At 42.8% G+C, this 23,187-nt stretch overlaps 1 protein-coding gene across 8 annotated transcripts in view; it reads right to left on the reverse strand.

Moving 5' to 3' along the window:
* The window catches only part of UBR4 (ubiquitin protein ligase E3 component n-recognin 4), a 126,936-nt gene that overhangs the window by 54,400 nt on the left and 49,349 nt on the right, over positions 1-23,187 (reverse strand). For 2 of the 8 annotated variants that reach the window (XM_059915030.1, XM_059914980.1), the window contains exons 45-62: positions 22,487-22,658; positions 22,039-22,240; positions 21,032-21,195; positions 20,373-20,589; positions 19,295-19,511; positions 18,516-18,548; positions 17,291-17,354; positions 16,722-16,856; positions 15,549-15,723; positions 14,532-14,672; positions 13,207-13,328; positions 12,432-12,543; positions 10,418-10,548; positions 10,119-10,296; positions 9,551-9,655; positions 7,876-8,031; positions 6,986-7,160; positions 547-643 (exon numbers count right to left, since the gene is read on the reverse strand). In XM_059915030.1, the coding sequence (XP_059771013.1) occupies positions 547-643; positions 6,986-7,160; positions 7,876-8,031; positions 9,551-9,655; positions 10,119-10,296; positions 10,418-10,548; positions 12,432-12,543; positions 13,207-13,328; positions 14,532-14,672; positions 15,549-15,723; positions 16,722-16,856; positions 17,291-17,354; positions 18,516-18,548; positions 19,295-19,511; positions 20,373-20,589; positions 21,032-21,195; positions 22,039-22,240; positions 22,487-22,658 (2,596 nt within the window). The remainder of the gene's footprint in view (positions 1-546; positions 644-6,985; positions 7,161-7,875; positions 8,032-9,550; positions 9,656-10,118; positions 10,297-10,417; positions 10,549-12,431; positions 12,544-13,206; positions 13,329-14,531; positions 14,673-15,548; positions 15,724-16,721; positions 16,857-17,290; positions 17,355-18,515; positions 18,549-19,294; positions 19,512-20,372; positions 20,590-21,031; positions 21,196-22,038; positions 22,241-22,486; positions 22,659-23,187) is intronic. The other 6 variants (XM_059914996.1, XM_059914989.1, XM_059915013.1 and 3 more) reach the window with 6 other exon arrangements.

The raw sequence follows: 23,187 nt of genomic DNA on the forward strand, positions 1-23,187 counted from the left end.
TCCATGAAAAGGTTCTAAGTCCTAAGGTAACCAAAGTTGAAGTGTCCAGAGTCAGAAGAGTCAAATTATGGCATATGTTACCCTTGGCCATCACAGAAAATGTTCTGCAAAAAGTCTGCAAAACTAATTGACTAGCCTACACTATATCCAACCAAAGTGGCTTAAGATATGGCACTGTGGTCTTCTAATTAAAGAACAATTTTGCCTAAGATGAAGGCAGCTAGTGGGAGAATAGCTATCAGACCACACTCTATTACTAATACTAATAAAGAGTTACTAGACACTAAGAATCTCTGGAGCAGACTTTTGTTCCTGGCTCTGTCAATAACTACCTGGATGGCTGTAGAAATTTTTTAACTTCATTCTCTGATCCTCGGCCTTCTCATCTATAAAATGAAGGGCTATAACTTGCAATTCAAAATTACATTCCATTATTCTATAACCTAATACCAAACCAAGTCTTACAGAGCCTCAGAAGGAGAGCTGTGAGCATGCTTAAGGATGGTCCAACTTTGATGTGACAGACCCAAGTGAACTGAGAGATACCTGCATGTATGGAATGGCCCGGACACCTCCAACACTTCGTAACTGGGGCAAAGTTTGCAGTAGTCTCTCCAACAGCATCAGACGGACCATGTGCAGCCTAAAAGACCAGGGAAAATACATGAAACGTGAGCTAATACACAAATACTAACCAGCTGAATATAGTTCTTTCCTCCTGCCACTGACGTAAATAAGGAAGCTACTTCTTAGGAACAATCCTAGCATTTAAAAAAAAAAACTGTTAAGACATGCCTTTGGTATACCAGTAACATAGAAGGAAAAATCTCACTCTGTTAAAGTGGAACAAAACTATTCCAAGATACAACTGATGGTACTGAAAACTTACTACAGGAAGTTAAAATATTTCTCAAGCAACCAGGTCCTGGTTGTTCTCAATATTCAAACCAAACCTTCAATAGTAAGCTCCATGGCTTTTTCCAACACATGGCCCTATTCCGCCTCCAAGCATTATTTTCTGGAATTCTGCCGTCTACAAATTTTACATCATCCAATTGTATAGTGACCTAGCCCCTTCTTCTTGTTTCCCAAGTCCTTAGGAAGGCCAGTCACTGCTTTGCCCTCTCACAGCTTAGTCATCATTTTTCCTAGTATAAAATTCAATCTCAACATCAATACTAGAACCGTGAGTTCTCCCATATATGCAGTTGGCCACTACCTAGCCTTCTTCATCTGCAGATGTACAGCTGGGCTTCTGTAGTGTAACAAATGTGTGTTTCTGGATCTCTAGTGAATATGCTGATTCAAGAGGACCAATATGAAAATTAATTAGGGTCTTGTCAACAAGTTGGTTGGCAGTCTCACCTAACACAATCTTACACAGATTAACAGTGCATTTGCTAAATCAATTAATGGATTCACTCTCAAAATTAATAAACCATTTTGCTTCATTTTACTTTACATGTGTAAGAAACGACATGCCTTCATATTTTTTAAGTGTGATTTTCATGCATTCCATATCTTAGCAGGTATCCAGAATATTTTCAGTATAATAAAAGTCTGAATGAAAATAGTCTTGAATAATAAATGACAATTTTTCTAAAAGAACTTGAAGGAACAAGCTAAACAACCTTCAGAATATAGTAATACACAAAAGCCCAGGCATGCATCTTCAAATAATTAGACCAGCTGTGTGAGGACTACAAATGAATAAAAATTGCTCAGGAACAGATAAGGTACAAGTGATGAAAGATGAGATGACAGCAGCAGCTTAATACTTTTAGAATAAAACATAACAAGTTCTGAGACAGATTAAAATCCTCAGATTTGGAGAACGTGCACGTGAATATACACAGAAAGGAAAAAGCCAACATAATGAGTAGAGTCTGGATCTGGACCAAGATCATGCCAGATTACTGACTTTTCAAACTCTTAAGATAGTAGTACTCTTGCAACTTAACAAAAAAATTAAACAGTGTACCAAAATTACAATTTCCTCCTCGTGACAAAGTAAAACCAATTCAGTTATTCTATTATTTAAAACAATAAGTTACTTAACAATTCTTTAATTAACTTATTCCTGAAAAATACAGTTAACTTAAAACAACTTTAGAGAATTTCATTAGCAATATGGCTAGGTTACCTAAATTGACCCTCCAGCTAAAAACAAATGAAAATCCTAAAAAGATATAACAACATTTTCGAAATAATGAGTCTCAAGAAATTTCAAAGCATCGAAATCACATAGTATGTTCCCCAACCACAGTAAATTAAACTGTAAATCAATAACAAAAATAATTAGAAAATCCCCAAATGTTTGGAAATTTGGCAACATATTTCTAAATATCCCATGGGCCAAAGACTAAATTACAAAAGAATTTAGAAAACATTTTGAACTGAACAGCAATGAAAATACAACATATAAAAGTATGTGAGCTCCAGCCAAAGCAATGTTAAAGGGAATTTTAGAGAGAAATATATAGCTTCAAATATGTATTGAAAAAGAAAGGTTTAAAATCAATGATTTAACCTTCCATCTTACGACACTAAAAAAAAAAACAGAAAATTATCCCCCTCCCCCAAAAATAAGATACTAAAACAAAAAAAGTTAGTAAGAAGAGAAAGGAAATAATCAAGAGTGGAAATGAAATAGAAAGTAGGTATATAACAGAGAAAAATCAAAGCCAAATGTTGGTTCTTTGTAAATAAAGTTGATAACTTCTAGCAAGACTGACTTTTGGGGGGGGGAAATATTTGTTACCCATACTAGAAATGAAAAAAGGTATATCACTACAAATCCTAAAGACATTAAAAGGATGATAAGATATATTATGAACAACTTTATCCCAGTAAAATGAATGAATTCCTTGAAAAGCACAACATACCAAAATTGACACATGAAGAAACAGAAATAATTCTGTGTCATTTAAAGAATGAATCTATAGTTGAAAGTCTTCCCTTAAAGAAAGTCTTCCCTTAGAGACCCAGGTGACTTCACGGCTAAATTTTTCCAAGAATTCAGACGAAATAAAACCAATCTTACACAAACTCTTGTAGAGAACAGAAAATGGGAAACATGTCCTCACTTACTTTATGAGGCCAGAATAACATGAATACCGATACCTGACAAAAACATTTCAAAGAAGAAAAATTACAGGCCTAAATAAAGTATCAGCAAATCAAATCCAGTGATACAAAAGATAAGACATCACGATCAGGTGTCCCCAGAAGGTTGGTTTAATAACGGAAAATATCAATTACTGTAATTTACAACCTTAAACAGAATAAAGGAGAAAAACATATAATCAACTAAGTGCCACAAAAGCAACTGGAAAGCTTCAAAAACCAACCCAAGATAAAATATCTCCCAGCAAACTAGTAGCAAAACTTAATTTGATAAAGAATATCCCAGAAAACCTTCCACTTAACATCATACTTCATGGTAAAGTAGGAAACCTTTTCTCCTGTGTCTGGGAATGAGGTAAGGATTTCCACCATCACCACTTCTCTCCTACCCAATACAATAAGGCAAGAGAAAACAGTTAAAAGGTGTAAAGATTGAAGGGAAAAAACTTAAATGTCATTATTTACAGGAGACAAGACTGTTCATGCAGAATCTGTGATAAGAATTAATCTAATTACCAAACCCATAATTAGGATTAATCTAATTATCAAAACCTATAATTAGAATTTAAGTGAATTTAGAAAGATCACAGAATACAAGGTCAAAATAAAAGCAATAATGAGCTCACTAGCAATTAAGAAATTATTAGGCCAGAAAATGAGTAAAGATAGAAATCCAGAGGGGTAAGCAGAGCCCTGAGACTGATTTCAGGGCATCCAAAAACTTGAGGCTATGATGCTCTAACGGCAACTTGTACATCAGGTTGCTAGGACCTTACAAGGCATCTGGACTAAGAAAAGAGGCCTAGAATCTGCCCCAAGTGAGGAGAGTCTTCAAAGAGAATCTCATAAAAAAAACACAGAAGGCTACACCCTGAGTTTAAAAGTAAACAAATATACCACTTCCCCCCGTACCACTTTTTCCCCATCCAGGAGTCTGTAAGAAAAATTAGCTGACTCAAATCCTGATGCTGAGACAAAAGCAGGAAAAAAAGAATCAGCTGCTGAAATATAGTCCAGTTTATATATCTTTTTCCTTTTGGCTAATACTTTTTGTGTCCTATTTAAGAAATCTTTGCCAACCCTAAGTTATGAAGATATTTTGTCTTCTAAAACCAGTACGGTGTCACCTTTTGTGTTTAAATCCATAGCAACTGATTTTTGTGTATGATCAGGTCAAGACTCATTTTATTCCATATTAATTTCCAACCAACCTATTGCCATTGATTGAAAAGACCATCTTTCTTCCACTGTACAGAAGTCTCATCTGTGTCATAAATCAGTTGACTATGTATGTGTGAATCTGTTTCTGAACGCTAGTCTGTTTTGTTAATCTATTTTGTCTATCCTTGCACCAATATCCCACTGTCTTACTGAGCACAGCTTTATAAGCTACAGTTGTGTAGTCTTCTAATTTTGTGGGTTTTCTTCAATATTGCCTTAGCTAATCTTAGTCCCTTGCTCTTCCAAATAAATGTTAGTATCAGCTTGTCAGTTTTGACACATAAATAAAGCCAGCTAAGACTTTTGACCGGGATTATACTGAACCTGTATCAATGTTAAGACAATTGTTATCTTTATAATAATGAGTCTTTCAATCCATAAACATGGTATATTCCTTCATTTATTTAGATCTTCTTTAATTTCCCTCAATGAGCTTTTATAGTTTTCAGTGTAGAAGTGTTATATATCTTCCAAACTTATAACTATGTATTTGATGTTTTCTGATGTCACTCGAATAAATCTTAGGAAACTATAAATAACTAAGCAGAGGAATTTAAAAAAGAAAGAAAAGAGATATTAAGATACATGGAGAAGAGAATATGATGGTCTAACATCTACTTAAGTCCCAGAAAGAGAAATAACAGAAAATGAGGCAGAAGCAATGCCCAATGAGATTAATGAATGAGATATTTGAATGAGATTAATGAATGAGAAGTTTCTAGAATTAATAAAAGACACTAACCCAAACATTCAAGCAGAACAAATGTAAAGAAATCCATCCTAAACCTATCCTAGTAAAACTACAAATAACAGTGACAAGATAAAGATCTTAAGAGCAGCAGTAAAGACACTGTTTTCAAAGAAGCAATAATTGTAACAGCAGGTGACATCTCATTGGCAATAACAATGGATACCATTTTCAATTTTGGGAGGATAAAACCATCAACACAAAATTCTATCCCCATCAAAAATACATCCACAAAATGTAAGCTAAATAAAGACATTTTCCAGACTAACAAAACCTGAGATTTTGAAAGCAGGGGACCTCCCCTAAAGGAAAATCTAAATGACATACTTCAAGAAGAAAATGATCCTAGATGGAAGGTCTGAGATGCACAAAGAAAACATGGGCGTAGAAAGTGGTAAACGTGTGAGCAAATCTAAACAGACACTGACTACATAAATTATATAAAAGAGCAATAATATCTTGAAAGCTTTAAAAAGACTTTTCTTAAAACACACAAATATAATAGCTTAAATTGATAAGAATGAGCAAAGTCTTCTAAGGTACTCATTCAGGAAGAAGATACAGCTCTTAGTTAACTTTAGTTTTGGTTACGTATGCATGTTGAAGTGATTAGTATAACTACTAAAAGACTGGAAACAGAGTAAACAACCTCCAAACTTGCAAAGTTGGGGCAGGGGGGAATGAGAAAAGAGCAAATCAACCCACAAGAGGGCTACAAAGAAAAAGAAACACGGAAACAGGCAGAACAAATAAGAAGCACAAAATAAATTCAAATATATCAGTAATTAACATCAGTTATAAATGAACTTAACTGTTCCAATTAAAAAGCAAAGGTAGACTGGATTAAAAATATTTTGAAAAATAAACTTCAAAGAACCAAAAATCACAAAGATCACATTATCTGAACACATGGAATTAACCAAGAAATCACATGAAGAGGAAAAAAAAAGATTAAGTAGAAAATGCCTTTTAGGTTAAGCAGTTAAGAAACAAATCCCATCAAAATATCAACAGTTAACTGAGCCAGAGGCCATCTTCCCCAAAGGGATGCTGCAAGAGTTTAAGTGGAAGGACACAGGGAATAGAGGAAACACTCACTGATGCCCTCCCAAAATGTCTCCGATGCCTGACTGTTCAGTTACCTCTTTTTCTGATAGAAATCATTCAGTTCAAAATACTGATTTCTGCACTAATGCGATAACTATGGGCCTCACCAAATTTAACAAACATTGTATCACGAGTATATTCTTAGGTTTCTTTTCTTCCTCCTCTTCTATTTCTCTAGTCACCTTTTGGTTAAGAATACATTCCTCCACCAATCCAGTACCAAATACCACCAGAATTTCTTCAGGGGGCTGGATTAGGATTTTATGGATTACTTTCAATTTGCCAAATGCCCCACCACTGGTATTTCTAGTCATAAACTTGTATTTGCTGTTTGATCTCTCTATTACCTAATAAACATGCTGAACAAGCAGTTATTTCTAGTATTTACTTAATAACTATCACTTTTGAGCCCAGAACAGTGTCATTTATGAAGAGAAAGCTACAAAATGAGTGTACAGTTAATGATGAAACAAGAAAGATTTGACTAAGGAGGACACGTGTTTTTACGACAATCCCTTTTACTAAGGGATATAGGCGGGCCCTACGAAAAAAACCACTTTCTATTCTCTCTGCAATTGATTTGATGAAATTCTAATTAGGACCAGAAGACAGACCTAGAACACTTCTTAAGGTTTTTAAATTGTTTCACGAGTCTATTACCTTTCCATTTCAAAAGAAATAAACTGTTACCACCACTCCACCTCCTGCAACTGATCCATCATCCTATTCCTGAAACATTCTCCCCTAGGAAAGCCTCTTGAGTGCAAGTGGCCAGCTCCTGACCTGTTGCTAGCGTGGACATCTCCTTCCCCTTCCCCTTCTCCTTCTCCCTCGGAGCCATCTCCTTCCTGATGTCCAGTGGTGGTGCTGATGGCGCCAGTGCTTGAACTGACACTTCCTGGTCCAGCCGGATGCCCCTCTGCTGTGGCATCACCATAAGCACTGCTCCGGCCAGATACTAGAGGGAAATGTTTTAAAAAGTACAAATCAACTCCCAAGGCACGGTGGAATCCAGTGCATTCTTAAGTCAGCAATTACCTGACTGGTAGCTTTAGAAAATTTTTTTCTTCTGTGTGAAGGTCAATAAGGATTGAATTCACGATTTCGGCCCCACAGGACTAAATGACTAAATGACTAAATGACTCTCTGGGTACCCAAAGAACAGAAGATCCACCCACAAGAACAATTAATCTCAACTGTTGATAAATTTCCATCTCATACTCCAGAAGAAACACATACTGATTTGGGAATCTCGAAATTATCAGCTACTCTATATCTCTTCCACAAAAAATTTTCATATCCAATTTTTAAGCAGAGACTGATTTTTAAGATCAAACCAAAATGGCTTGTCATGCTTCCTCATTCTAGAAGCCCAACCCCCACCAGCCAGTACAGATGGCCTGCTATATTAATATACCAGATCATTAACAATGGGACTGCCCAAAATCTCTTCCACAACAGAAGAAGCAAAAGCCACCGTAGGACTGATTTCAAAGTCATACCATCCTTGTTTTCAACTAATCATGATTTGGGATTATGTATGTCATTTTTTTCTTCCACTAACAGATAATTAAACTCCCCTTTGCTGAAACCAATCCTAGGACCCAGGCAGGGATTTCTATTTTGTCCCCACCCTCTCTGCCCAAGGATATCAGGACCTCCAGCCATATTACCACTGTGCTCGCCAGCCACCGAGTCCACTGCACTTCCCCCGCTCTCCGAGCCCACACTACCACCGTGGTCAGCAGGGGAGGTCCGAAGGGTGGAACCATCAGTTGCTGCTGTGCTGCCCTCGTCGTCTGAGGCTGGAGCTGAGAGAGTAACGAGAGCTGTTACAGGTAAAAACCCCTCTTTGGGGCAAAAGCATCAAACTACATAGTGCAGAAGACACAATGCAGTTTATACATCCTGTTGTCAAAGAAAAAAGGGAAGGATTTGCTTTGCTGGTTAATCACTAACAGGAACAAACACTATACATGGTGCATTGCAAACAGTACTTAGACAGAAGTGAAAACCCAGTTCACTGGGCATTTCCTTCGCTGTTACATCACAGTGCAAGTAAAACAGTGCAGAGATTCAAGAAGAATCTGTGACATGGACACTCAGTTTTCTAGCTAAAACGCTTCACAGTCACCACAGTCTAGGTGTTACTGACACCTGCTGAGATTGGAAAATAGCCATTACCATTCAAAAGCATAGATTCTGAATTTTCATGAGATTTGTTTTGGAATCAATTTATGCTTATGCTAGGAAATCACTTATCATGAGCTCTCAAATCAACCTTGTCTGTTTTTTTAATCAGATGGTCCAGAGGGGAGCTCATTTGGAAATTTCAAACTTCCTAATCTTCCTCATCAGATGCTAATAATGAAGCAAGGAAATTCCCCAGAGACAGCCACAGCATCCAGGATCAGGGCTGAGCTGAGACAGGAGGAAAATGCTGGATGAGATACATGGGGGAGAAAAGCCAAGACAGCCACAGAGCACAGTAGGAACACAACTGGCACAGCACAACAGTGACCTCCAAGCCTGAAATGACAGCAACTAAAGAGACCTAAGAAAAGCAACAAGCCATGGCAGCAGGCGACAGGGGACAGCCAGTTTCTCCCTTTCTTATCTATCCAGGATAAAACGCCCAAAACAAGAAACAAAGAAAAAAAAAAAAGAAAACAAATAGAGGGACACATCAGTCTGAAAACTCGCAATCAACCCTTAAATTACTCAGGGGCTGATTTTCCAGTAGATTGTTCAGATGTTCCATCCTCCTCTATTTGGTCCAACTCTCCACTCAGGACATATTTTTTTTCTTATCAGATTAGGAAAAGAGATTGAAAGTAAACACAAAATGAGGTCTGAAGATTTCCTATGCATTTGAATTGTCCATAAAAACCCTACCCACCAAGCTCAGATCCCACGCTGACCTGAAGTGTAACTCAGCTCCTTGTAGCTTCACTTTTATTTGCAAATGAAGAGAAAAGAGTTAAAAGGTTTGAGCTCCATTTCTTGTCTCCGTTTTGAAACTGTCTAAAATGTTAGAACTCTGGTGAAGAACCCTGAAAGCTGTGATTTAAGCTCTAAAGCCGATCAACCTGCAAGCTGTTCTCTTGGCCTTTCCTTGGGGAATTAGCTGAAGCCAGGCAGCATGCAAAGTGTAGGGAAGCAGAGCCATGAATGCCTTTGCCAAGCTGCATCACTATGCCTTCCACACCCGCATTTCTAGAGCAAAGGCACAAGCAGGAAGTCCAGAATGGCCTGTCAAAGCAGCTGCCCATTACACTCTCACAGCGTTGGAAACGAGGCCTGAGGGTCCTGGGGCCCTGAGCCGCGCTCCTTGCTGTGGACAGTTACCTGATGCTGTGGTGTCAGAGAGGGTTCCTGCGTCCAGAGAGGAAGAGCTGGGTGCCTGGCCGGACAGCCCCAGGCTCTGCAGGCCCAGGGCACTGCTGCTGCTGCCTGGGAAACAAGTGGAGAGTGAGCACAGCATCCCCTCCAGACCCCATCCACAGCGCCGCTTGGCCACCTGCTGCCCTCAGGAGTCTAAACTCACCAGCGTGTGACCCCCTCTGGCCTAGAGGAAGTTACTCAACAGCCATTGCTGTCCACCCACCAAATTTAGTTACAGAGATGGTGGAAGCCTTCCTTCAGCTCAGGCAGGACACAGGCTGGAGGAATCTAACAGATTTGGGAGGAAATAATCCAAAAGACCAAACTAACAGAAACTATGAGATTGGCTCCCAGACTAAAAATCCCACCACGATCCCTCTCACTCTCCACCTGTATCTCTGAACAGCTCTCACCCAGATCAACCTCTCCCCAAATCTGGGGACGAGCTAAGTCAGCTGGATATCAGTAACTGCCAAACCCTCTTTCCTGTGCAAGGCCAATGGGCCACTGTGTTCCTGGCATTGCCTTCTACCTTGCTGGTCCTGCTGCAGGCTCAGGGCAATGGCTAGTTCAACCATGGTCTCGTCATCTGCATCAGGCGGGATGTCCAGCATGGGGGGGAAGCCCTCTGCGCCTGCCAGCAGGGCCTCCAGGGGAGAGGGGTTGCCATTGTTGACATTTTCAGCTGTCTCCAGGACCATCGACTCAGACTGCAGAGAGAAAGCTCTGTCAGTGTCCCGTGGTAAAAGGCAGCTTGTGGAAGTCCACTGAACAAGAGCTAGAGGAGAGTTCTGAGGCTCCTCCTCCCCTCTCCTGCTGCCAGAGACTCACCACCATCTCAAAATCTCCATGGTCCACCTCACTCTGTTCCTGGCTTTCCTGACGGATGTGACCACCATTCGGGATCCCTGACGACTGCATTTTCTCATCTGCGTCATCATCGTCATCATCATCCTTGTCTCCTGAGTCAAAGAAACCCCAGTCACCTGAAGGTGCTTGCTCTTTCCTCCCTCTGCGTGTGGTAAGATAAGCTACATAGCAACAAAAACCAAGACAAGCAAGCTACCAGCTAGTGCCCTGTGCTTTAGAGATAAATTCCAGGGAGCCATGCCTGGCCTTTTTCTCTTGCTTCCTGGACCTAGCAGGATCTGGGAAGGTGGGGCTGGCAGTGACAGCCTGCTCCACTTAGGAGAAGTCTTTTCCAGCTGATGAAGGAAAACAGAAACAAAAACCCTTGGATTCCATAAAGCAGAAAAATCTAAGACCAGCAGGTCCCATGAGCTTGTGCCAACCCTCAGGAGACCCGGGACAAAACAGGGGAAATAATACAATTGAGATGTTTATCTATTATCTGTCATGGCAGCCTGGAGTGTTATCTTACTTTTTTTCCCCCAAAACAACTGGGTCAGTGAGATTTTCACACTACATAATCATTAAGAGAAGAACCAATTGAAATGTGAAACCATCGAATGAAAGCTGGTTCTTCCAGCACAGCACTGCAGGTCCTACCCGGACCAGCTTCTGTATGAAGGGGAAAAGCCCTCTAGAAGGGAGAAGCCCAGGTTAGACTCCTAATTATCAGAAAAGGATGGAGACCTTGCCTTCCACTCAATGGGCTGAAAAAGTATGTGGATATGACCTTAACTGGAAACATAAACTATCCGGACTCTAGCTTCTCCACAGAGAAAAGATGCACAAATTGTTGCCTGACTCATCAAAAGCTTAAGATGAATGATACTCAAGGAAGGTTGTCTGAAGGTCGTGAAGCTGCCTGCGCTCCTCTAAACCTGCACTGGACCACACAGTAGCCACAGCCACTAGCTACAACGTGGCTAGTCCACATGGAGATGTGATGTTAGTGTATATAGTACACGCTAGATTTTTTTAAATTATTGGAGTATAATTGCTTTACAATGTTGTTAGTTTCTGCTATACAATGAAGTGAATCAGCTGTATGTATACCTATATCCCCTCCCTCTTGGACCTCCCTCCCACCCACCGCCCCGCACTAGATTTTTAAGACAGTACAAAAAAATTTTTTAAGAATGGAAAATATTTTACTAATAATTTTTTATATTATGTGTTGAAATAATATTTTTGATATATTGGATTATTAATAAGTTAATTTCAAATATTTCTTTTTACTCTTTATCACGTGACTAAAATAAAATTTAAACTATGTATGTGACTTTCATTGGAAGTTTAACTTCTGAGCTAAACCAAGTAACCAGAGTTACACAATATACTACTGCTAAGATTTAGACAATTGGTAGAATTGCTTTTCCTAAAATGTTAAATGTCCTTGACTCGTATCCAACTGTATCAAGAGGGAAATCTCTTGTGAAATTTGCTGTCAATCTTATTGTAGGTAAGTCCGCTGAAGATACTACCCATTAGGCAACAAAATGGACCCTTAATGTAAGAGCTTTCACGAGGGGAAATTTTTCATTTCCTGAAAAATGGCGGGTTTTTTCTTCAGTCACTGTGATTTTTGAACTGTTCTCATTTTATTTTCACTCTGGCTTTTGGGAAGTTTTCAGCCAAAAATAAGATCTTCACTTAACAGCCATGTAGGACTTTGTGATGTAGATTTTATGTCCTTGGCTTGATTTTACTATTGTACCTTTATTTTCCCCTGGCCTCGATTTTCCTTCTTTTTATTCTACTTACTATGCGTTTTTTATACACCACCTTCAATTCTTCATGGAATAAGGCAGCGTAAAACAATGGATACATAACCAAAAGTCTCCAGGGCCTTCGTCAACATGAGCAGCACGTCCTAGTGCTTTATTTCCCTTCTCCCCCCGCCACACTCGCACAAGCCTAAACCCAGACCTCACATTACCCATTGGAGTGTTGCTTCGAGGGGAGGAGGGCAATGTCACATGTCTCCGCTTGTTCCTCGGCCTTAGGACTCGAATTAGAGCTTGTTTACAAGAGAAGCTCACAGCAGGATCCTGAGGTTGAAAGGAAACCATCATTCTTAGGTTTTAATATTATTCATGAAACTGTCTATAAAACACTTTCCTTTCTTGGACAATCACATGCATGTGGAAGATCTGCCTACTCTCACCTGCAACCTGCTGAATCAGGTCAGCAGTTAAGCCCATTTCCCCAACCTGGCATATATAAGCCCCATATGCTACATTCTTGTATCTTAGTTCCTGGTAATAGACTGGCAGGTCATTTGGCCCTGAAGTCCCTTTGGCTGCCTACAAATTGGTTTTGGCTTTTCATCAGATGATCAGGGTCACTTAGCTCTGTGCTAAAATCAGTACTTCCAACACTAGCTTCTGTGCCAGAGTCACTGGAAATAGATCTTGATGATGTTCATTCAGGTACTCATTTAATTAATACTTACTTAGCATTAACTATGAAGCAACCATCAGTATATTCCCTGGGGACTCAGCACTGAACAAAACAAACCAAGTCCATTCCCTTTTCAAACCTTCTTTTCCATGGAATGAGTAAGATGTTAAAGGCTTTACTGATATGTAAAATTCTTAATTCCCATCACCCTCCTTTAAGTCTGTTTTATTTCATTAATTAGCAAACTTATAAAAAAAATTTTTTCCAGACATTCCCAGATAAGGATTATCTGGGGTTGTAATGATACGTACAGGACACAATAGCATCTGCATGTATATCTTGGATGCTGTATTAATACAGTCCAGCTCACAGGTACAGTAGCCATGGATAATGTCTACCAGAGCATTAACGGTAGCTTCAATATGAGTTAGGCCTAAAGGGGAGAAACAGATGGTGAAAAAAATTCCAACTACTTGACAGTCAAAGACAAAAGTACAAATTCTTATGCCCATGTAAAGGTCAAGCTAACAAGAAAATGACAAGCACACACAGAAAAACAAACAAACGAAACACACACATAGAATGTAGGCTGTAGGCATCGTTTGTGATTTGTTTTATTAATAGTCTCCTAAATCTCCCAAACTGTCTCCAAAAGCCTTTCCAAATATCCTGCATCACAGAAATAAACAGGTGTCTACTCTCTATGGATATCAAAAGACAGGGGAGAGAAATGTGAAGAGCTGAGCAGAGTCTAAATGTTCCCTACTATCCCCAAACCTTAGGTGATAAAGATGACCCTAACAGGCCTTTTGGGTTTACTGCCCAAGCAATGTCCAAACACAAATGAGTAACAGGGGTCCTTCTACTTTTCTAGATTGCTATTCAGAACCTTACTACTCTTCCACCTAAAAACCTTAGACAGTGTGAAAAGTTAAATACCAAAGGCAGCAGTAGCTTAGAAATAAAATAAGTTTCTAGTATGATGTTTTTTGGGTTTTGTTTTAAATAAATAAATTTATTTATTTATTTGTTTGTTTGTTTATGGCTGCACTGGGTCCTCGTTGCTGCGTGCGGGCTTTCTCTAGTTGCAGCGAGTGGGCTTCTCATTGCGGTGGCTTCTCTTGTTGCGGAGCATGCTCTCTAGGCACGCGGGCTTCAGTAGTTGTGGCACACGGGCTCAGTAGTTGTGGCTCGCAGGCTCTAGAGCGCAGGTTCAGTAGTTGTGGCGCACGGGCTTAGTTGCTCCGTGGCATGTGGGATCTTCCCGGACCAGGGATCAAACCCGTGTCCCCTGCACTGGCAGGCGGATTCTTAACTACTGCGTCACCAGGGTAGTCCCCTCAAAGACTTTTTTAAAAACAATTATAAACACCACTAAGGGCACACACACGCACACACTTCTTTATGTGAAGTATTCAATCCGACGTGAGAGATACAAGCAAGTCCCACTTCTCTGCTACACTGCTAAATTCCTCTATCAGGAACACTGATCTCACAGGCTTCTGTTTCCTAAATATTCACTAAATATCCACTCTGGAAGAGATGGATGATGAAGGCTAAAGGTGAAGAGTTCAATCTGTTCCAAGAAAAAACTTACATCAGGCTTCACTATCAAGTATCCCTTTTAACATGATACCTGGCAGGCAGGCAGGTGCCAAGAAGGCATTCTTGGGTTTGGATGCATGGAGTTTCCAGAAGTGGTTCACCAGCTGGGTGATGAAACTACAGCAGTCTCCCTCCAACTGCTTCTGAGGTTCTCTCCCCTCATCCGCTCCTTCTAAGCAGGAGGAAAAAAAATTATTAACGACGGTAAATCTAAGATGGAATTTAATTTGTTTTAAGGTTAACTCAGGTCAAGGAAGCTTGCCTGGGGAGGGAGTTTCAAGTGGGGCCCCAGTCAATATGCCAACTATCCCTAGACTCCAGCAGGCACATCTAGGAAAAAAACAGTCTGGGAAAGGAATATCACAGAAAACATTGTATGTTAGAATTAAGTAGAAGGGGAGCATTCAGGAGCTTACAGCAGATTCAGAGATCTCAGGTGCAACTGTTCAACTTCTAAAAGCTAGGGGAACATCTGCAATTTTCTAGAATGATTCGTGAATTATAGTACTAGAGGAGGAACAGGATGATGACAGCATATGGAAATATGGAAATAACAGAACTGTAAAGGCATCAATAAGCTCTATTTGATGAAAGCAAAGCAGGTTTGGTACCCAGCCAATGTGAGGAGAGAGGAGGAAATAGAATCAAGCACTGAGAAAGGCTACAGATATTAATAAAATACTGGCAAAAGTACAGCACGAAAGCAAAAGACATGATCCTATTACTTTAAAGCAACCAGGGCACAAGCTTAACTTTACCCTGAAGATCTTAAAGAGGTAGTAAATTCAGAGACAGATTATATCTGATGTCCAGAGCACAAAATAAACTCAAGAGCAATCCAAGGGGTAAGCACTGGAAACAGCATTTACTTAGAACTATACAATTCTAATGTCAAAAGCCCTTCAAGATATAAAGACAAGAGAGTAAAATCCCTGTCTCAGAGTGTGCAGTCAGTCAGAAGCCAGTGAGAACAAGAAGAAGATGAGAGAGTAAAGAAGGTGGTGTAGTAAGCAGATTTCAGGACCACAGCCATACAGGCCAAGTTCACCTGTTTCCATCTGGGGCAGCTTTGACTCCGTAAAGTGGACAAGGTTGTTAGGGCGCATGATGGCAATGGAGCGAGCTGTGATCACCAGCCTCTGGAAGACCTCAGGGTCCAAATCCTTGCCCTCTTTGCTGGATGTGTTGAGACACTGCACAGCTTTGCTCAGCAAGGCCTGATCCTACAACAAAAGAATCACAGAGGATGAACCAAAAGCAAGGAAGGCCTGGGTACTAAAGCACAGAGGAGAGGGGAACTGACAGATCATCAGGATGGCTACCTCCTCTCAAGAGAACAGGTTAATTACTGTTGACTACCTGGAACAAATCTTCAAAGCAGCCCAACACAGTTCAACTTCTTCATATAATAAAACATTAAAGACGCGTAAAAAAAAAAAATCAAAAGCCATGAAATCAGTATCAAAGTATGATAGGAAAACTAGAAATACCAGCCGATTCTCCAGAGTTACATCCCAGATCTCCTTCCTATGGAAGTCATTTCTTTGCAGGTTCATACCAAAGCTATGTTTCCAAAATCGCCTTTCCTTGAGAGGTTCAGCAGGTTAAACTCACATTTCTCAGTTCTCTGGGTTTGAGGCACAAAAGCTAACCAAGGCATCCGAGCTGGTGGCTTCCTCCTCATGGATCTGAACTGTCGACAATCTTTCCCATTTATAGAAACTGCCCTAACTTACTGCCTTCAGTCGCTACTTACTTTTATAGGTGAGACCCTCTCTCCCCAGATTTCCCCCTCAGTCTCTCCAACAACCACTTACCAAATTCATCACAAGCAAGTACACCTCACTGAGGGCTGCGGCACAGCTGCAGGAGTGCACATGCCAGCAGCCCTGACCTCCTGAGTGACTTCCCGCCCCACTCTGCCAGTGAGAAGCCACCCCTACCCAAGCATCCCTCCCCTCCCTTCCTTAAATCTTCCTGATCCTATTAGAGTAACAGAACAAAATGAATGCAAACCAGTGGCCCATGACTGGCTTGTCCTCATTTTGAGTGATATTCATTAATTTCTCAGAAGAAACTTTAGGATGTGTGGGTCTAATCTCAACGCTCTCCTCTCCCCACCTTACTTTGCTACACCTTTGCTTTACATCCAAAAAGCCAATTTGCTTGATTCCCTGTCAGTACCACAACTTACGCTTCGACAGAAGGCACCCCTGATTACCTTGTGGCTGTGATAGGCTGAGCGGCTGGTGTGCAGGCTGGCCAGAAGGCTCTTGGACTGCTGCTGGACACTGGCAGGCGCTGGCAGGGACAGCAGCAGAGTGGCCAGCTCCTGAGCTGCATTCTTGTTTCTCTCCTGATGCAGAAGACAGCAGGGTTGTCACTAACCCCACCAAATCCATGCAGGATAAACTGCCCACACTCTGCCCCCCACCCCCTCCTCCCTTCCCGGCCACCAGGACTAGGTTAGGCTCCATGGACCACAAGGAGCAAAACAAAGAATTTCAGAAATTACAATCCTCCCACAATACAGGTAAAGAGAGTCCAAGGTCATGACTCCCGGAACAGTGTTCTTTAATCAGTACTCATCCTATTCTACAAAACACTCTCACTATGGGTCCCCCAAAAGTAGGACATAAGGCCTTAAGCTGAAGATTCCTCTGGATCATCTTTGCAAATCAAGATTATGCTATAAATGTTCTTTAGCTGCAAGGCTTCAAGGCCTCTGATGACTCCACTGACTTCCTGCCTCTTCAGAAAGCTCCCATGTGCTTTAAAAAAGTAACTTGCCTTCTCGATGATTGGGCCAACAGCAAAGCAGCTTTCCAGGGCTTCTAAAGAACTCACAACCAGCCTAGGGAGACAGAAAAGCTGGTGTGAGCACAACAACAACCCTTCTCTCTGCCTGGTGCTTTAGCCTGCACAGACTACAGTCGTGAGGACCTTGGGGACAGCTAATGAATGCCAAACACAAAATCAAAGCACAATAAGACCTGCCACAGGCACCATGCATATCGTTTCCTTGTGTTACAGGCCAGAAGAAACCTGGCTCCTGCTCGGAGATCAACCTGAGGCCATGTTCATAATCCGTAACTCCAAGACAGGGCTTTTCTTCCTCAAAGAGGATAAATGTGCTTCCTCCTGCTGCCTGTGGCAGGGATCACTGAGAAGGGCTTAACAGTCTTGATGCAATGGGACCCGAAGCTCAGGTGCCCCATAGATCAGTAGGCAAAGGGGACACACAAAGGGAAAGGTTAAAACCATCTTCTTATACTGGGAGAGCTGGGGTTATATTTTACTTACACCTCCAAGAAAATGCACAAAGGCACTTCGTATGAGTTCCCCAAGTACGGGGAAGAGAACAAGCTGTATTTTCAGGTGCACGCCAATTGCCAACGTTCAAAGGGTCCTATAAAGCACCTTTAGGAAACTGGGCAATTTTCTCTAAGGGAAGGATAGGAAACCCAACCACTGAAGGGTACCAAGTGACACGCTCCCAAGGGCTCACTCCTGTGGGTTTAATGCAGCACGGTAAAAAGACCAACATCCTGAGGGCTGAAGCTCTGGACAGAGAGGGGAAAGTGTGGAGAAGGCAGCTGGAGAGAAAAAGGGCAAGGGGCAGAGGAAGGCAGTAAAGAGCCAGGAAAGAGAGACCTGGGACATAAAACCACGGTGGACAGAACAAGCTCTCTGGTGGCTTTTCAGACAGTAGAACTTTTCCACTGTCCTGGCGCCCCCTCCCCGCTTCTCATCCACTGTAGAGAGGAAGCAGAGAGGGATGGGGTAAGGAAGGGGAGGCTAAGAGTCTGAAGCGGCTGACACCAAGCACGCACGTACAACCCTCCGCATTCTCCACTTTGACACGGGACAGCTCTGCAGCCATGCAATGACCAGAACAGAAAGAAGCAGGAGGACTTTTCCACAGAAGCAGAATCAAGGCAAAGCCACGCCATCAGTTACACCGCTCTCTGACACACACTCGCTCGTGCAGAGAAAAGAAAGAGGGCATACTAACCGGTCCAGCTTGGTTAGGGACTCAGTTTCAGAACTTGGGGGAGAAGCAAAAGAAAAAAAAGGAAAAAAATGTGAAGCTCAGAGAAACCTGGAAATACATCCTAAGCAAACAATATAAGAATAGGGTGGGGGTGGGGGGAAGAAAGAGAGAGAAAAGGGGTTGGGTGGGGAGGCTGCTGGCGGGAGGCAGTGATTCCAAGCCAGGCTATTCTTACGACTTACAATGTAAGAACTGAACATCTTACATCTCGCATCTACCATGGCAAACCAGCAGCTCCCTAGCGCAAAGAAGCCAAGCGCAATGCTTAAGATGGCCACTGGGGGGAGCCTCAGGAGGCTCTGAACTGCTACAAGATGCCTGGGACAGCCTCTTGCCCGCAGTGTTATTACCACATGAAGTAGCTGCTGCAGAGGAAGATGAGAAGACGATGAAATCGGAATGAAAGGGAAGATTTTTCCCTATAACTTCAGCAAGACTAGATCCTAATCTATAATACTGGCTTAAGCATCTTCTGGTCAGCAGCCTCTGGCTACTCCAAAGGGTACCTGAGCTTATTAAGAGAAGGGAAGGGACAGAAGGGTCCAGGCAGAGCCTTGGGAGTCAGATGGCTCTGAGCCGCCTCCAGGCCTGTCTGCACACTAAGGAGACACTGAGTGAAATCCTGAAAAAATCACAGGCCAGACTTGGGACACTTAGAGGCTCACTCTCTCGAGACACAGGTTCTGCTGGGGGAGTGAGAACCGGTGAGAACTGAAGTCAGGCCCTGCCAGTGCTGGTACCTCTCCAGGACAGTTCCACTCGTGGTGGCAGGGGCAGCTGAGTCACTGTCTCCAGTGCCATTGCTCTGGCTCAGGTTTGAAGGACAGATGTTGCTGACGGAGGCAGAAGGGAATTCTTCCGGGGGCTCATCAGGCCAGCCAAACTGCTCCTTAGTCTTGCCATAGACTTTTACAGCATCGATCATGGTGACACCTGCTGGATCCACCGAGGCCCCAACTGCAGTAAGCAAGAGCAAGCCTTTAGGAAGCGCATTCTCTGAAGGGTTACCACCACCACCTCCAAAGCAAAGACCAGACTAGTCTGGACAAAGTAGCAAGCCTCATTGATTTCACAGGCATAGAGGAACTTTATCTCCTGAGACTTCAGTAGCACTTCCATCTTGTATAGATGCTGAATACGTGTAGAAACAGTTCCATGGACCAAAAGCCCATGAAGTCTCCTACTCAGAAGAAGAGTCGCCAAGCACCGGTGTAGGGATCCTCTGGTGCTATCAGGGTACCGTATCTCCCAACTCCACCCCCAGGGATCTCTAAACACTCCTTTTGTTCAAAGCACAGATCATCATCATGAATGAATACCAACAGCAACTGTTTCCGGAAGGAAAAGTATCAGACAGGTGGCCAGTAAATGGTAGGGAAAGTTGCCCGCCTTATGAAAGGCTCAGGGATGTGTACTCTGAGGGTTTAAAGGCATTGCTAAACATCTCTCAGTGACATGTGCCCTGAGGCCTGCATCTGCGCCTTAAGAAAGCCTTGCGATTTCACATGCTAATCTTGCTGCCTCTCTGCCCAAACACGCAGGCAGCCCCATCAGCAAGGCTACCCAACCCTACAGAAGTGAGCCCTGAAGCAGAGTTTTACCCTGTCTTTACCCCTCCCATTCTCGAGTATATCCCTTTCCTGTCATCTTGTTTCCTTTATATCTCAAACGAAGCTCAAAGTTTCATGATGGCAGAGACCACAGAGCTATCAGTAGAGCAGAGGGTTCCTAGAATACTGGAAAGCCACAGAGAAGCGGCCACCCAGTCAGAATTCATAACGAGAAGGATACAGTCTACGCTAGGGGCTGGGGACTCACTGAAGAGGTTCAGCTTCTTATCGGCCTGCAGGGCCTCTTCTCTGGTGAAGGGGAAGTCAAACCAGCGCGAGCGACTCAGGTTAAGCTGCATGGTTCTGCCAAAGATCTCGATATATGATGGGGCCCGTTCAATCGCCTGGGTCCCAATCTGGATCCGCATGCCTGTCATCACCATAGTGCTGTTGTTGTTACTGATCTCAATGGTGAAGCCACCAGGCTGGAGGAAGAAGAGGCACAGATCATAAAATTATTACAAGTTCTTAAGGGCAAACTTTCGATCCTTCCTGTGACAGTGACACAACGTGTGAGCCCACAAAAGACCTTTATCCTTTTTAACTCCTCAGCACTGACTTCTTTTCTTCCAAGGATGGGAAAACAGAAGCAGGGAGTAGACTCTTCAATTTCAGGCTTCTTTCTCCCCAGCATTAACCACCTCCTGCTGCCCTGTGCACAGTAACCCTACTGACAACACGGGAATAGGAGCCCTTTGGCGTGGAAGTGAGAATATTCATTAATTCTAGGGACCATGAAACTAGAATCAAGGGTTAATGACTGTGAGTCTTGCATTCTAAGAGTAGATGTGTCCTCAAACCTTCTAGATGTGTCCTTGAGTCCTTCTACCCAGTGACTGAACCCAGCACGGTGCAGTCAGTCCTCACCTTGGTGTTGGCCACATACATGCCAGTGGAATTCAGCCGGTGCTTTATCTGTTGTGCGTTGTAGACCTGCAGGAGGTCATTACCACCAAACTCCACATCTGTCAGCTGCTGGTTGTGTTCAAAGAAGTCAATGGGGAAGGTCACTTGGCTAGACGTGCGAGTTGCTGTGGAGAACAGCATCAGATTGCCACGGAGCAACATTAGTGCAATCCCTACCACCTCTGTGCTCCTAAGCTCACACTACACTCCCTCATCTTTCTAGGCCAACTCGGGATTGTAAGGTTTGCATCAGTACGACGCCTACACGTGGTCAGCTGTCCAACAGTCATCATCCCCAACCACAACACAACCTAGCGGGGCGAAGAAATCTTATCTCAGTATTGGGTACACTTAATAACAAGCAGCTCTCTCAGAGCTGGTTTATTTAAAATAAACAAAGGAAACTATTTCTTTATAGGAGGATGAGCTGCATGATTATCTCAAACATAGACTCTAGAACAAATTCCAGATGGTGGGGTGAATCCTGTAAAGATCTTTGCTCAGTCCGAGTCACTCACTCCTAAATTCAAGCTTTCACTCCCTGAAGAGTCCTCCTCCATCACTCAGGAGCAAAGACTTCCAGCTCAGACACCTATGACGGCTTCTACACCAGTCGGCGAGAATGAACCAGCCAAAGGATCTACTCCTCAATCAGTTCCATCCTGCACACCACATCAGGGAAGCCATTTTTCTTAAACCCAGAGAAAACCATCTCAAACCAGGTCCAAGAGAGAATTCTTTCCTGGGCACCTAGGAACTGCTGCCTGAAGTGGACAGCCAACAGGTGCTTGCCGTGCACAGACCGTGAGTGGCCTCAGGAACCCTGACTCTGCTTCTGAGAAACTAGCTAGCACAACCTCTACCTTTATGAGCCGCACAAGCAGGACAGTCCCTGTTTCTTCATGGCTATCTACAACGGTCTACTCTAAGTCCCCGCCCCCTACCAGTCTTCTGAGGAGGGGCCTTACTGATGGTAGCTGTTTTGCGCTTTCGAACAGGTTTCATTATGCTGATGACACTGCTGGGCTGCAGGGAGGGCTGCAGCCAGTAGGAGGTGTTCTCCACGTTGGCCATGTAGATGCGCAGGCTGCCATCCTCACACAGCAAGATCATCGTTGTCCGCTGCTGCTCATTGCAGGCCGTGTGCCTGATGGCGACCATGTCCTGGATCTAGGAGGAGGGGACAGAGGAGTGGTAGTTCCTGCACCTATAGATCAGAACCTACAGAAACAGGCAGAGAAGCAACTGGATTCATGGTCAACTGAGGGGGTGCTGAGGCTGCCAAAGAAAAGGTGTGTAGGAGAAAATTCTTCTATAGGCCTCCATTGAAAGAGCTGGCAAAGTGACATGACATACAAATATAAAAATAGAGCAGGTTCACAGTCTATTCAAGTGATGGGAGAACAGGGCACTGACCTTTGCTTTGGCAGGAAGAGTCTTAATCTCCTGGATGAGGAAAGTGTCTGGTTTCACCATAACTACCAGGGGCACTCCTGTAGTTTGTTGGACACAACACACCAAGCCAGGGTGGTTCATCACCTCAGACCACTGGCAAAGGGCAGGAGATGTCTTACTGCCACCATTGGAACTACAGACGACAAAAGTGGCCACAGTTAGGGTGTCAATCACCATCTCACAGTTCTTTTCTTGACCTAAAGGCCATCCTCACGAACAACTGGACTCTCAGAGCAATATACCCACCCAAGGACTCAAACTACCCACGAGTCTCAGTCTTATTCCGAGCCACATAAATACTCTCATACACCCCAATGTGCGCCCCCAGCAGGAGTCCTGGTTTAGGATCTCAGTCAGCTGCTGGGTTCCACTGTCTGAGGGAATAGGTGGCCCTATGTGCGTAAGGCTGTCAACTGCATAGGGCCACTGAGCTGCCAAAGGCTGATGACCCGTTGTCCTTTTAAGAATTTCCAAGCACATCAAGCTACGTATGAATGGTATCCATTTTATTTCATCTCAAACCAGGTAATTCACAAAATACAGGCCAGAGACAAAGTGCTTTTCAGTGGCAGTAAGAAAGAGGGGAAGAGACCCTAAAACTTTGCTGCCTCCTCCTTAAATAAAACACTCACTACCTCACACACCCCTGTCACCTACAAGTC

The sequence above is a fragment of the Balaenoptera ricei genome, chromosome 1, assembly GCF_028023285.1.
Source record: "Balaenoptera ricei isolate mBalRic1 chromosome 1, mBalRic1.hap2, whole genome shotgun sequence".
Taxonomy (NCBI): domain Eukaryota; kingdom Metazoa; phylum Chordata; class Mammalia; order Artiodactyla; family Balaenopteridae; genus Balaenoptera; species Balaenoptera ricei.